The 14,501-nt window shown below is 39.6% G+C and overlaps 1 protein-coding gene across 1 annotated transcript in view; it reads right to left on the bottom strand.

The window, feature by feature from the left end:
* LOC117332351 (phosphatidylinositol 4-kinase alpha-like) overlaps positions 1–14,501 on the bottom strand; it is a gene marked incomplete in the record, with an annotated part of 90,553 nt that overhangs the window by 65,472 nt on the left and 10,580 nt on the right. Inside the window, 1 exon segment of the mRNA XM_033891237.1 lies at positions 1,617–1,800. Coding sequence (XP_033747128.1) covers positions 1,617–1,800 — 184 coding nt within the window.

Genomic DNA, 14,501 nt, shown 5'->3' on the forward strand with positions numbered 1-14,501 from the left:
CATGATCACATCAACACAGCTCATTACCATATCACATGATCACATCAACACAGCTCATTACCAATAACATATCACATGATCAGTACAAAAGAGCTCATTACAATACAATTTGTTTTTTGTTTTTTATTTTTTTTACACCGCTCATTTAGTACTTACACATCCAGCCATGATCATACAGCCCAACTGGTCTATAATTAGTACATCCAGCCATGATCATCCAGTCAAGCTGGTCTATAATCAGTACTTACACATCCAGTCATGATCATACAGCCCAGCTGGTCCATAAATAGTACTTACACATCCGGCCACGATCATACAGCCCAGCTGGTCTATAATTAGTACTTACACATCCGGTCATGATCATACAGTCCAGCTGGTCTATAATTAGTACTTACACATCCGGTCATGATCATACAGTCCAGCTGGTCTATAATTAGTACTTACACATCCAGTCATGATCATACAGACCAGCTGGTCTATAATTAGTACTTACACATCCAGCCATGATAGTATTTACACATCCAGTCATGATCATACAGCCAAGCTGGTCTATAATTAGTACTTACACATCCAGCCATGATAGTACTTACACATCCAGTCATTATCATACAGCCCAGCTGGTCTATAATTAGTACTTACACATCCGGCCATGATAGTACAGTCCAGCTGGTCTATAATTAGTACTTACACATCCAGTCATGATCATACAGTCCAGCTGGTCTATAATTAGTACTTACACATCCAGTCATGATAGTACTTACACATCCCGCCATGATCGTACAGCCAAGCTGGTCTATAAATAGTACTTACACATCCAGTCATGATCATACAGCCCAGCTGGTCTACAATTAGTACTTACACATCCAGTCATGATAGTACTTACACATCCAGTCATGATAGTACTTACACATCCAGTCATGATAGTACTTACACATCCAGTCATGATAGTACTTACACATCCAGTCATGATCATACAGCCCAGCTGGTCTATAATTAGTACTTACACATCCAGCCATGATCATACAGACCAGCTGGTCTATAATTAGTACTTACACATCCAGTCATGATCATACAGCCCAGCTGGTCTATAATTAGTACTTACACATCCGGCCATGATCATACAGCCCAGCTGGTCTATAATTAGTACTTACACATCCAGTCATGATCATACAGACCAGCTGGTCTATAATTAGTACTTACACATCCAGCCATGATCATACAGTCCAGCTGGTCTATAATTAGTACTTACACATCCCGCCATGATCATACAGCCCAGCTGGTCTATAATTAGTACTTACACATCCAGTCATGATAGTACTTACACATCCGGCCATGATCATACAGCCCAGCTGGTCTATAATTAGTACTTACACATCCAGTCATGATCATACAGTCCAGCTGGTCTATAATTAGTACTTACACATCCAGTCATGATCATACAGTCCAGCTGGTCTATAATTAGTACTTACACATCCAGTCATGATCATACAGCCCAGCTGGTCTATAATTAGTACTTACACATCCAGTCATGATCATACAGTCCAGCTGGTCTATAATCAGTACTTACACATCCAGTCATGATCATACAGTCCATCTGGTCTATAATTAGTACTTACACATCCGGCCATGATCATACAGCCCAGCTGGTCTATAATTAGCACATCCAGTGCAGAGGGAGGTGAACAGAAACGCTGCTGGAAGATTTGAAGAACAGCCTCTACTGTTTTTGGTGTTTCCTTCAGTGCTACAGCAACATGACCTAAGGTCAAAATCGTATTTGTTGAAATCAAAGTTGACTCCCTGCAAATAAATGAAATCAAAATAATAAATATGCTGATCTTTTACTAAATTAAACTATCTGTTCAATAACTCCACAGTAAAGTTAAAGCACTACAGTAACTTTAAGCAGACATTTTAAAACAAAATAACACGGTTGGTTACTTTAATCTACATTATTCTGAATCACTATACATGTGTACCAAAAGCAAATACTATACTGGCAAAGCCTAACTAAATGGTACACGACAAACTAGCGACACAGTATAAAAGGTTAGATGAGTTTCCCATCCTCTCTTTCCATATTCAATAGTAAGATAGAGAAGACGTCAAGTAACTGAAGAATCTTAACACAAACCAAGTTAGAGATCTAGTTTGGGGAGTTTCTTTAAATAATATCGGATCAATTTACATTTTAATTTCCCCAGATATGAGCCATCTAACAATGTGACCGCGGTATAATGGAATAAATTGTAATGATCAAAGGCTCATTATCATCTAACAATGTGACCGCGGTATAATGGAATAAATTGTAATTATCAAAATAAGGCTCATTATCATCTAACAATGTGACCGCGGTATAATTGAATAAATTGTAATTATCAAAATAAGGCTCATTATCATCTAACAATGTGACCGCGGTATAATGGAATAAATTGTAATGATCAAAATAAGGCTCATTATCATCTAACAATGTGACCGCGGTATAATGGAATAAATTGTAATTATCAAAATAAGGCTCATTATCATCTAACAATGTGACCGCGGTATAATGGAATAAATTGTAATGATCAAAATAAGGCTCATTAAATCATTCATCTAACAATGTGACCGCGGTATAATGGAATAAATTGTAATGATCAAAATAAGTCTCATTAAATCATCTCAACAGCAACACTTTAATTATCTTCAGGACAAAGTTGATAATTTAGAGTCTTATTGGAGGATAATGTTTACATCAATTTAATTAATGATAATTCACACAGTCATTTTACTCTATGGTTCTTCTCAACTTATACAGTAACAATTTAATCCAAAATCATAGGATAAAAGTTTCAGGAAAGTTTCAAACTTATATTCCTGAAACTGACAGGTAAAAGATAATATACACCCAAATACAAAGATAACATTAATCCTGAACTTCGGTAACATCTAGCTAAAAAAATATTTAATAACAATATTTGTTAAAATATACACCTACTTGAAGGATTCTTAAATTTATATTAAACTTAATATTTAGCATTCCAGCAAGCAAATGATAATGTTTACTTCAAACTTATGGTACCCTTCTTCTCTAAACCTTGAAATTTGTACATTATGTTGTTGAGCCCCAGGTTTTTTTTCCATGTCTAATCGATTATTTATTCATTGAACAAAATTTTCCAATAAAATCCTATTTTGTTAGCAGGAAACCAAGAAAAAACTACCCTGAGTTATGAAAAAATTACCGACGTAAATAAAGTTTTACAGGATTAATACCAGACTTCCACCATTCAGTCACATACAACCTTCCTCAAACCAACCTTAATCAAGCGGCTTTAAACAAATGGACATTGTTTACCACTAATTATTATGCAAGGGTAAATTACCAAACTAATAAAAGCAAGACTTGGATTCATATCATGCAAAAATGGTTTTCATATCAATTAAACCATTCTCATGTCTCAAAAATGAACTCTGTGATCAAAACTTAAACTGCTGACAAATGTTTCTTTGTTCATGACTGTCCTCAATTGGTCTTTCATGAAGTTCCACTAAGGAATCAAAATTTAAAACAATCACCAAAAGAAGGAATGAAGCTCAAGATCAGAATCTACATTTTAGTATCAGAACGGTTTCATAGATATGAAGCCAGATAAAAGATTGTGCAAGTTAGAGAAATAATCATTGCTTATTTTTAGTAAATTGTTATATAATGTATAAAACGATGTTACAATGTACATATAATAACAATGTAATGTATAATACAATGTCATATATAATGTTATGTAATATATATACTACAATGTAATATATACTACAATGTAATATATAGTATTATGTAATATATACTACAATGTAATATATAGTATTATGTAATATATAATACAATGTAATATATAATACCTTGTTATCAGATTGGTGGAATGAATAAATACTGGGTATACAGATGTCAAGAAAATTTCCTTACAACATTGTTTCTAAATGATTATAAAGTAAGACAGTATACAGGTGTTTGAATGTTATATAATGTTACACAAAACAAGCTTGATCAGATTTACTATTTCACTTTAAATGATTTTATCAAAATGTGTCCTACAGAAATATTCTTATCTCATTTCAACAAAGAAAAACAAATAATAATTGTCTAAAATCAATAAACAATCACACAAAATCTAATAATTGTAATCAAACTATCCAGTATCTAAAACAATTGCATTCAGCTACAAAAAAAATGTAAATTAATTTGAAAGTGTATAGGAGTAGAGTAAACGGTGAGAAAAACGTGCCAGAGATCAACAATCCCTTTAACAGTCTCATCAACCCCCCTCCCCCCCCCCCTTCAACAATCCATTCAAAAGTCCTTCAACATTCCCTTCAACAGTCCCTTCAACATTCCCTTCAACAGTCCTTCAACAGTCCTTCAACAGTCCCTTCAACAGCCCCTTCAACAGTCCTTCAACAATCCCTTCAACAATCACTTCAACAGTCCCTTCAACAATCACTTCAACAATCACTTCAACAATCACTTCAACAATCCCTTCAACAATCACTTCAACAGTCCCTTCAACAGTCACTTCAACAATCCCTTCAACAGTCAGATCAACAGTCCCTTCAACAGTCCCTTTAACAGTCACTTCAACAATCCCTTCAACAGTCAGATCAACAGTCCCTTCAACAGTCCCTTCAACAGTCCCTTTAACAGTCCCTTCAACAATCACTTCAACAGTCCCTTCAACAGTCCCTTCAACAGTCCCTTTAACAGTCCCTTCAACAGAGTCCCTTCAACAATCACTTCAACAATCCCTTCAACAATCCTTTCAACAGTCCTTCAACAATCTCTTCAACAATCACTTCAACAGTCCTTCAACAATCCCTTCAACAATCCCTTCAACAGTCCCTTCAACAGTCCCTTCAACAGCCCCTTCAACAGTCCTTTCAACAGTCCCTTCAACAATCACTTCAACAATCCCTTCAACAATCCCTTCAACAGTCCTTCAACAATCTCTTCAACAATCCCTTCAACAGTCACTTCAACAGCCCCTTCAACAGCCCCTTCAACAGTCCCTTCAACAGTCCATTCAACAGCCCCTTCAACAGTCACTTAAATTCAACAGCCCCTTCAACAGTCCCTTCAACAGCCCCTTCAACAGTCACTTAAATTCAAGTCCTTCAACAGTCACTTCAACAGCCCCTTCAACAGTCCCTTCAACAGCCCCTTCAACAGTCACATCAACAGTCCCTTCAACAGTCAGATCAACAGTCACTTCAACAGTCCCTTCAACAGCCCCTTCAACAGTCACTTCAACAGCCCCTTCAACAGTCACATCAACAGTCCCTTCAACAGTCACTTCAACAGCCCCTTCAACAGTCACTTCAACAGTCCCTTCAACAGCCCCTTCAACAGTCACTTCAACAATCACTTCAACAGCCCCTTCAACAGTCCCTTCAACAGTCACTTCAACAGTCCCTTCAACAATCACTTCAACAGCCCCTTCAACAGTCACTTCAACAGTCACTTCAACAGTCCCTTCAACAGTCACATCAACAGTCCCTTCAACAGTCAGATCAACAGTCACTTCAACAGTCACTTCAACAGCCCCTTCAACAGTCACTTCAACAGTCCCTTCAACAGTCACTTCAACAGCCACATCAACAGTCCATTCAAAGTCACTTCAACAGTCCCTTCAACAGTCCCTTCAACAGTCCCTTCAACAGTCCCTTCAACAGTCCCTTCAACAGTCCCTTCAACAACCCCTTCAACAGTCACTTAAATTCAACAGTCCTTCAACAGTCACTTCAACAGTCCCTTCAACAGTCCCTTCAACAGCCCCTTCAACAGTCACTTCAACAGTCCCTTCAACAGCCCCTTCAACAGTCACATCAACAGTCCTTTCAACAGTCACTTCAACAGTCCCTTCAACAGTCCCTTCGTCCTTTCAACAGTCACTTCAACAGTCCCTTCAACAGTCCCTTCAACAGTCACTTCAACAGTCACTTCAACAGCCCCTTCAACAGTCACTTCAACAGTCCCTTCAACAGTCCCTTCAACAGTCCCTTCAACAGTCCCTTCAACAGTCCCTTCAACAGTCACTTCAACAGTCCCTTCAACAGTCACTTCAACAGGCCCTTCAACAGTCACTTCAACAGTCACTTCAACAGCCCCTTCAACAGTCACTTCAACAGTCCCTTCAACAGTCACTTCAACAGCCCCTTCAACAGTCACTTCAACAGTCCCTTCAACAGTCCCTTCAACAGTCCCTTCAACAGCCCCTTCAACAGTCACATCAACAGTCCATTCAAAGTCCCCTCAACAGTCCCTTCAACAGTCCCTTCAACAGTCCCTTCAACAACCCCTTCAACAGTCACTTAAATTCAACAGTCCTTCAACAGTCACTTCAACAGTCCCTTCAACAGTCCCTTCAACAGCCCCTTCAACAGTCACTTCAACAGTCCCTTCAACAGCCCCTTCAACAGTCACATCAACAGTCCTTTCAACAGTCACTTCAACAGTCCCTTCAACAGTCCCTTCGTCCTTTCAACAGTCACTTCAACAGTCCCTTCAACAGTCCCTTCAACAGTCACTTCAACAGTCACTTCAACAGCCCCTTCAACAGTCACTTCAACAGTCCCTTCAACAGTCCCTTCAACAGTCCCTTCAACAATCACTTCAACAGTCCCTTCAACAGTCACTTCAACAGTCCCTTCAACAGTCCCTTCAACAGCCCCTTCAACAGTCACATCAACAGTCCTTTCAACAGTCCCTTCAACAATCACTTCAACAGTCCCTTCAACAGTCCCTTCAACAGTCACTTCAACAGTCCCTTCAACAGTCACATCAACAGTCCCTTCAACAATCCCTTCAACAGTCCCTTCAACAGTCCCTTCAACAGTCCCTTCAACAGTCCCTTCAACAGCCCCTTCAACAGTCCCTTCAACAGTCCCTTCAACAGTCACATCAACAGTCCCTTCAAAAATCCCTTCAACAGTCCCTTCAACAGTCCCTTCAACAGTCCCTTCAATTGTCCCTTCAACAGTCCCTTCAACAGTCAGATCAACAATCACTTCAACAGTCCCTTCAGCAACCCCTTCAACAGTCACTTAAATTCAACAGTCCTTCAACAGTCCCTTCAACAATCCCTTCAACACCCCCTTCAACATTCCCTTCAGCAGTCACTTAAATTCAACAGTCCCTTCAATTGTCCCTTCAACAGTCCCTTCAACAGCCCCTTCTGATACATAATCTTATCACAATTATTTAATTGATTAAATATTTTATCTGAATTCATAATTTGACATTTTTCCTACTTTCAACGAATCTGTTCACAAGATTATTTTAAAATAAAAGTTCAGATCTGTCAATGCTCATAAATTCTAGGTCTGTATTTTGTGAATGTGTAAAAATAATATCTTTACTTTTGATGCATACAAATGTATATACTATATATCGGTTAAAATGTAAATAAATTGAATAATCTCTTAAATTAACATTCAAATAAAACACTAAAACAAATCGTGAGGTAAAAATAAATATGTAACAGTTCTCTACTCACTTAGAACATCCACAAAAATTTAAAAGTCTGAAAATTTACACAGAAACCAGTTATAACTTCATTACAGTGATTATGTGATGAACTGAGAAATGTGTGACAAATTTTGACTCAAGTAATTCCTTGTAATAAGGTTGGTGAAAATTACTCCCATTCAGTGATAGAGGAATCATTCACCCCGAGCGGGAGACTGATAGAAAAGCCTCAACCCTTCATTCTAAGTCTCAGCTTCAACTATCTAAGATATTTAAACTCATAAAGACATGAATATTAAGAAAAAAGTTATTTAATAACCCACATATTCAATAAAGATGTGTGAAATATCCTAAATGTAGATTTGAAGGTTTTTTATTTAAAGTTTCCTCTAATTCTCAAAATTTGGAGTCTGTATTTTCATCCTATGATATAACCTATGACCAATTTTGGTTGCTGTTACATTTTTGCTTTCAGAGAAATCAATTTTGAAAGTAAATGAGACTTCTTATTAAAAAATTGATGGATCATGGCATGAGGTAGATAACTTATAATAATGATGAAAAATAACAAAGACCAAAACACAAATATAAAATCTACTTAGCTTGATATATGCAATACACACGATATAATTTTGCAGAACGGATGTTTGCTTCAGATATGATTGAGAAAATACAACTGTAAACAGTTACAGTGATTTATATGTAGAATTACAATGTATATCACTTTACTTATGATTGCATAGTGGATACACAATATAATATAGACTGACAGGTATGTAGTCTATATACCAGAGAGTGGGGACAGTACCCTGTGATGTAGACTGACAGGTATGTAGTCTATGTACCAGAGAGTGTGGACAGTACCCTGTGATGTGGTTTGACAGGTATGTAGTCTATGTACCAGAGAGTGGAGACAGTACCCTGTGATGTAGACTGACAGGTATGTAGTCTATGTACCAGAGAGTGGGGACAGTACCCTGTGATGTAGACTGACAGGTATGTAGTCTATGTACCAGAGAGTGGAGACAGTACCCTGTGATGTAGACTGACAGGTATGTAGTCTATGTACCAGAGAGTGGGGACAGTACCCTGTGATGTGGTCTGACAGGTATGTAGTCTATGTACCAGAGTGGGGACAGTACCCTGTGATGTAGACTGACAGGTATGTAGTCTATGTACCAGAGAGTGGGGACAGTACCCTGTGATGTAGACTGACAGGTATGTAGTCAATGTACCATGTACCAGAGAGTGGGGACAGTACCCTGTGATGTAGACTGACAGGTATGTAGTCTATGTACCATGTACCAGAGAGTGGGGACAGTACCCTGTGATGTAGACTGACAGGTATGTAGTCTATGTACCATGTACCAGAGAGTGGGGACAGTACCCTGTGATGTGGTCTGACAGGTATGTAGTTTATGTACCAGAGAGTGGGGACAGTACCCTGTGATGTAGACTGACAGGTATGTAGTCTATGTACCAGAGAGTGGGGACAGTACCCTGTGATGTAGACTGACAGGTATGTAGTCTATGTACCAGAGAGTGGGGACAGTACCCTGTGATGTGGTCTGACAGGTATGTAGTCTATGTACCAGAGAGTGGGGACAGTACCCTGTGATGTAGACTGACAGGTATGTAGTCTATGTACCAGAGAGTGGGGACAGTACCCTGTGATGTGGTCTGACAGGTATGTAGTCTATGTACCAGAGAGTGGGGACAGTACCCTGTGATGTAGACTGACAGGTATGTAGTCTATGTACCAGAGAGAAGGGACAGTACCCTGTGATGTAGACTGACAGGTATGTAGTCTATGTACCAGAGAGTGGGGACAGTACCCTGTGATGTGGACTGACAGGTATGTAGTCTATGTACCAGAGAGTGGGGACAGTACCCTGTGATGTAGACTGACAGGTATGTAGTCTATGTACCAGAGAGTGGAGACAGTACCCTGTGATGTAGACTGACAGGTATGTAGTCTATGTACCAGAGAGTGGGGACAGTACCCTGTGATGTAGACTGACATGTATGTAGTCTATGTACCAGAGTGGGGACAGTACCCTGTGATGTGGACTGACAGGTATGTAGTCTATGTACCAGAGAGAAGGGACAGTACCCTGTGATGTAGACTGACAGGTATGTAGTCTATGTACCAGAGAGTGGAGACAATACCCTGTGATGTAGACAGACAGGTATGTAGTCTATGTACCAGAGTGGAGACAGTACCCTGTGATGTAGTCTGACAGGTATGTAGTCTATGTACCAGAGAGTGGGGACAGTACCCTGTGATGTGGTCTGACAGGTATGTAGTCTATGTACCAGAGAGTGGGGACAGTACCCTGTGATGTAGACTGACAGGTATGTAGTCAATGTACCATGTACCAGAGAGTGGGGACAGTACCCTGTGATGTAGACTGACAGGTATGTAGTCTATGTACCATGTACCAGAGAGTGGGGACAGTACCCTGTGATGTAGACTGACAGGTATGTAGTCTATGTACCATGTACCAGAGAGTGGGGACAGTACCCTGTGATGTGGTCTGACAGGTATGTAGTTTATGTACCAGAGAGTGGGGACAGTACCCTGTGATGTAGACTGACAGGTATGTAGTCTATGTACCAGAGAGTGGGGACAGTACCCTGTGATGTAGACTGACAGGTATGTAGTCTATGTACCAGAGAGTGGAGACAGTACCCTGTGATGTGGTCTGACAGGTATGTAGTCTATGTACCAGAGAGAAGGGACAATACCCTGTGATATAGACTGACAGGTATGTAGTCTATGTACCAGAGAGAAGGGACAATACCCTGTGATATAGACTGACAGGTATGTAGTCTATGTACCAGAGAGTGGGGACAGTACCCTGTGATGTAGACTGACAGGTATGTAGTTTATGTACCAGAGAGAAGGGACAATACCCTGTGATATAGACTGACAGGTATGTAGTCTATGTACCAGAGTGGAGACAGTACCCTGTGATGTAGTCTGACAGGTATGTAGTCTATGTACCAGAGAGTGGGGACAGTACCCTGTGATGTAGACTGACAGGTATGTAGTCTATGTACCATGTACCAGAGAGTGGGGACAGTACCCTGTGATGTAGACTGACAGGTATGTAGTCTATGTACCATGTACCAGAGAGTGGGGACAGTACCCTGTGATGTAGACTGACAGGTATGTAGTCTATGTACCAGAGAGTGGTGACAGTACCCTGTGATGTAGACTGACAGGTATGTAGTCTAGCTATGTACCAGAGAGTGGGGACAGTACCCTGTGATATAGACAGACAGGTATGTAGTCTATGTACCAGAGTGGAGACAGTACCCTGTGATGTGGTCTGACAGGTATGTAGTCTATGTACCAGAGAGTGGGGACAGTACCCTGTGATGTAGACTGACAGGTATGTAGTCTATGTACCAGAGAGTGGGGACAGCACCCTGTGATGTAGACTGACAGACAGGTATGTAGTCTATATACCAGAGAGTGGGGACAGTACCCTGTGATGTAGACTGACAGGTATGTAGTCTATGTACCAGAGAGTGGGGACAGTACCCTGTGATGTAGACTGACAGGTAGGTAGTCTATGTACCAGAGAGTGGGGACAGTACCCTGTGACGTAGACTGACAGGTATGTAGTCTATGTACCAGAGAGTGGGGACAGTACCCTGTGATGTGGACTGACAGGTATGTAGTCTATGTACCAGAGAGTGGGGACAGTACCCTGTGATGTAGACTGACAGGTATGTAGTCTATATACCAGAGTGGGGACAGTACCCTGTGATGTAGACTGACAGGTATGTAGTCTATGTACCAGAGAGTGGAGACAGTACCCTGTGATGTAGACTGACAGGTATGTAGTCTTTGTACCAGAGAGTGGGGACAGTACCCTGTGATGTAGACTGACAGGTATGTAGTCTATGTACCAGAGAGTGGGGACAGTACCCTGTGATGTAGACTGACAGGTATGTAGTCTATGTACCAGAGAGTGGGGACAGTACCCTGTGATGTAGACTGACAGGTATGTAGTCTATGTACCAGAGAGTGGAGACAGTACCCTGTGATGTAGACTGACAGGTATGTAGTCTATGTACCAGAGAGTGGGGACAGTACCCTGTGATGTGGTCTGACAGGTATGTAGTCTATATACCAGAGTGGGGACAGTACCCTGTGATGTAGACTGACAGGTATGTAGTCTATGTACCAGAGAGTGGAGACAGTACCCTGTGACTTCTATCATGACACAGCACAGTGACTACAGTGTAGAACAATAGAAGGATAAACTAAGTTTTACAACAGCTTACAAAATAAACACAGATTTGATACTTACTCAGACCTGGAGAACGAAAATATCATTTTGATTGTGAACAGCCATTTCTGTTAGTTCTGGTCTACAATTCTGACTTGTGAAATGATTCTTAATTTTACGTGTTTGACTTAGACTTAATTATGATGGTAATCAATAAAATACTGTAACAATAGAGAAAAAAACCAGCATGTCAGTTTTTATGCAGTTGTAAATTATCATTTCAAGTGTGTTATCTAAGTTATTGTTTTGCTGTCTGTAACTCAAACCCAAAAGGTGAACAAGTAAATTTTATCAACATTCCTTTGATCCTTAACATCAGATATCATACGTACCAGGTATACAGAAAATAAATGAATCAGTGAAAATCTAAACACATGGCACCAAGGAAAAAAGCTTCAGAATGTTGATGTTTGTGTAAAGTCAGAGACTGTGTATATTTAATAGCAATGTTGATATTAAGCACACAAGATATAAAGTTAGATATCTAGTATTGACTACTCTACTGGTCAGGAAACCAAACTAGAGCAGGTCTGTCAGACAGCCCGACAGGGGGATTCTACATTCACACAAAGAGAACTAAACTCTAAACTTCAAATGCTGAAAACTAAAAAAAAAGATTCAATTCGACTGCAAAATTACGATCATGTTTGATCACAAAAGTTAGTATCTTATTACTGCTTATGAATGATTTGTAAGCTCTTCAAACTTCCTCACCAACTGTGTGGACAGACAAACAGTACATTGTAAGCCTCTGACAACTTTGTTGTATGGGCATAGAAAAGATATTTAGTAATTATTATATAGGACTGAAGTCTAAACTAATTACGCAATAATTTACAAATATAATTCAACATCTAGCTTCAACTACAGAAGGGTGAAATTAGTGATTTGCGTGATTAATAAACCAAGCAAGGTGTTAGAATGCACAAACTAGTCGGTTAGTGTGATACATCTCTATGGTAACAAAGACTCATGAAAATGCTTTGCCTTAGCATGTCCATAGCCTCCGCACTGGTCTTCGCTGTGGTAGGACGAATAAATTTCATAACAAGTTGGACTTGTTTCCAATGTGCCTTCCCAGTCTTTTTCCTGGTAACAAATGTCACAAGCAAACAAAGAAAATAAAAATAAAATAATAACATAAAAATGTAGGCCTCAAACTAAAATAAATTTCTACAAAAATAATAATTAAAACTTGGTTAACTTGCATGCATTGGAAGCATACTCATTCAAAAGATTCAGGGCCTTGACTCATTCCCATGAAAATAATAGCCATGCATTTTTGGTTAATTTGGCAACTGAAAATACGAGCACACAGGATGTAGAACTAAAATCCAAGGGAGGCAACTACACCAACCAGAGAAGATTATCTGGACTAAAACCTACAGATATTTAACATGCAGACAAAACAAAATCTATTCTTACAATAGCCTTTAAAATTACTTATCACACTAATCTAGAATATTAATAAATGGTGACTGTCTCACCACAGATAACTCAATACTATTTTGAACTGTGTCACCACAGATAACTCAATACTAATTTGAACTGTGTCACCACAGATAACTCAATACTAATTTGAACTGTGTCACCACAGATAACTCAATAGTAATTTGAACTGTGTCACCACAGATAACTCAATACTAATTTGAACTGTGTCACCACAGATAACTCAATACTAATTTGAACTGTGTCACCACAGATAACTCAATAGTAATTTGAACTGTGTCACCACAGATAACTCAATACTAATTTGAACTTTGTCACCACAGATAACTCAATACTAATTTGAACTGTGTCACCACAGATAACTCAATAGTAATTTGAACTGTGTCACCACAGATAACTCAATACTAATTTGAACTGTGTCACCACAGATAACTCAATACTAATTTGAACTGTGTCACCACAGATAACTCGATACCAATTTGAACTGTGTCACCACAGATAACTCAATACTAATTTGAACTGTGTCACCACAGATAACTCAATACTATTTTGAACAAGAAGTTTATGTTCAGGGTATTTTTTACACAATGTTGCGTATTCTAATTCACCGTTTTATCCTGGAATACTCTTTTCAGTTCTAACAGCTTCCAGGTTTAAGTTTTTATTTAGATATCAGATATTACCTGTGATTTAATTTTCACAAACACCAGATATTACTAATACAATGTAGGTCTCTCTACTAGTCATCACTTCATGTGTACGCCTGACAATGGAGAAATGGGTGGTGAGCTGGGATAGTGATAACACACTCGACTTCCCCCTAGGCCACCTGGGTTTGGATTTTAACATGAAAAGGTACAGGGTCACCTGTCCCACCAAGTGAGTTTTCCTTGGGTACTCCAGCCTCCTAAATTAAACCCCAGGAACACTTCCATCCAGGTACTCCAGCCTCCTCCTAAATTAAACCCCCGGGAACACTTCCATCCAGGTACTCCAGCCTCCTCCTAAATTAAACCCCCGGGAACACTTCCATCCAGGTACTCCAGCCTCCTCCTAAATTAAACCCCCAGGAACACTTCCATCCAGGTACTCCAGCCTCCTCCTAAATTAAACCCCCAGGAACACTTCCATCCAGGTACTCCAGCCTCCTCCTAAATTAAACCCCCAGGAACACTTCCATCCAGGTACTCCAGCCTCCTCCTAAATTAAACCCCCAGGAACACTTCCATCCAGGTACTCCTCCCCTA

This window comes from Pecten maximus, chromosome 8 (assembly GCF_902652985.1).
Source record: "Pecten maximus chromosome 8, xPecMax1.1, whole genome shotgun sequence".
Lineage (NCBI taxonomy): Eukaryota > Metazoa > Mollusca > Bivalvia > Pectinida > Pectinidae > Pecten > Pecten maximus.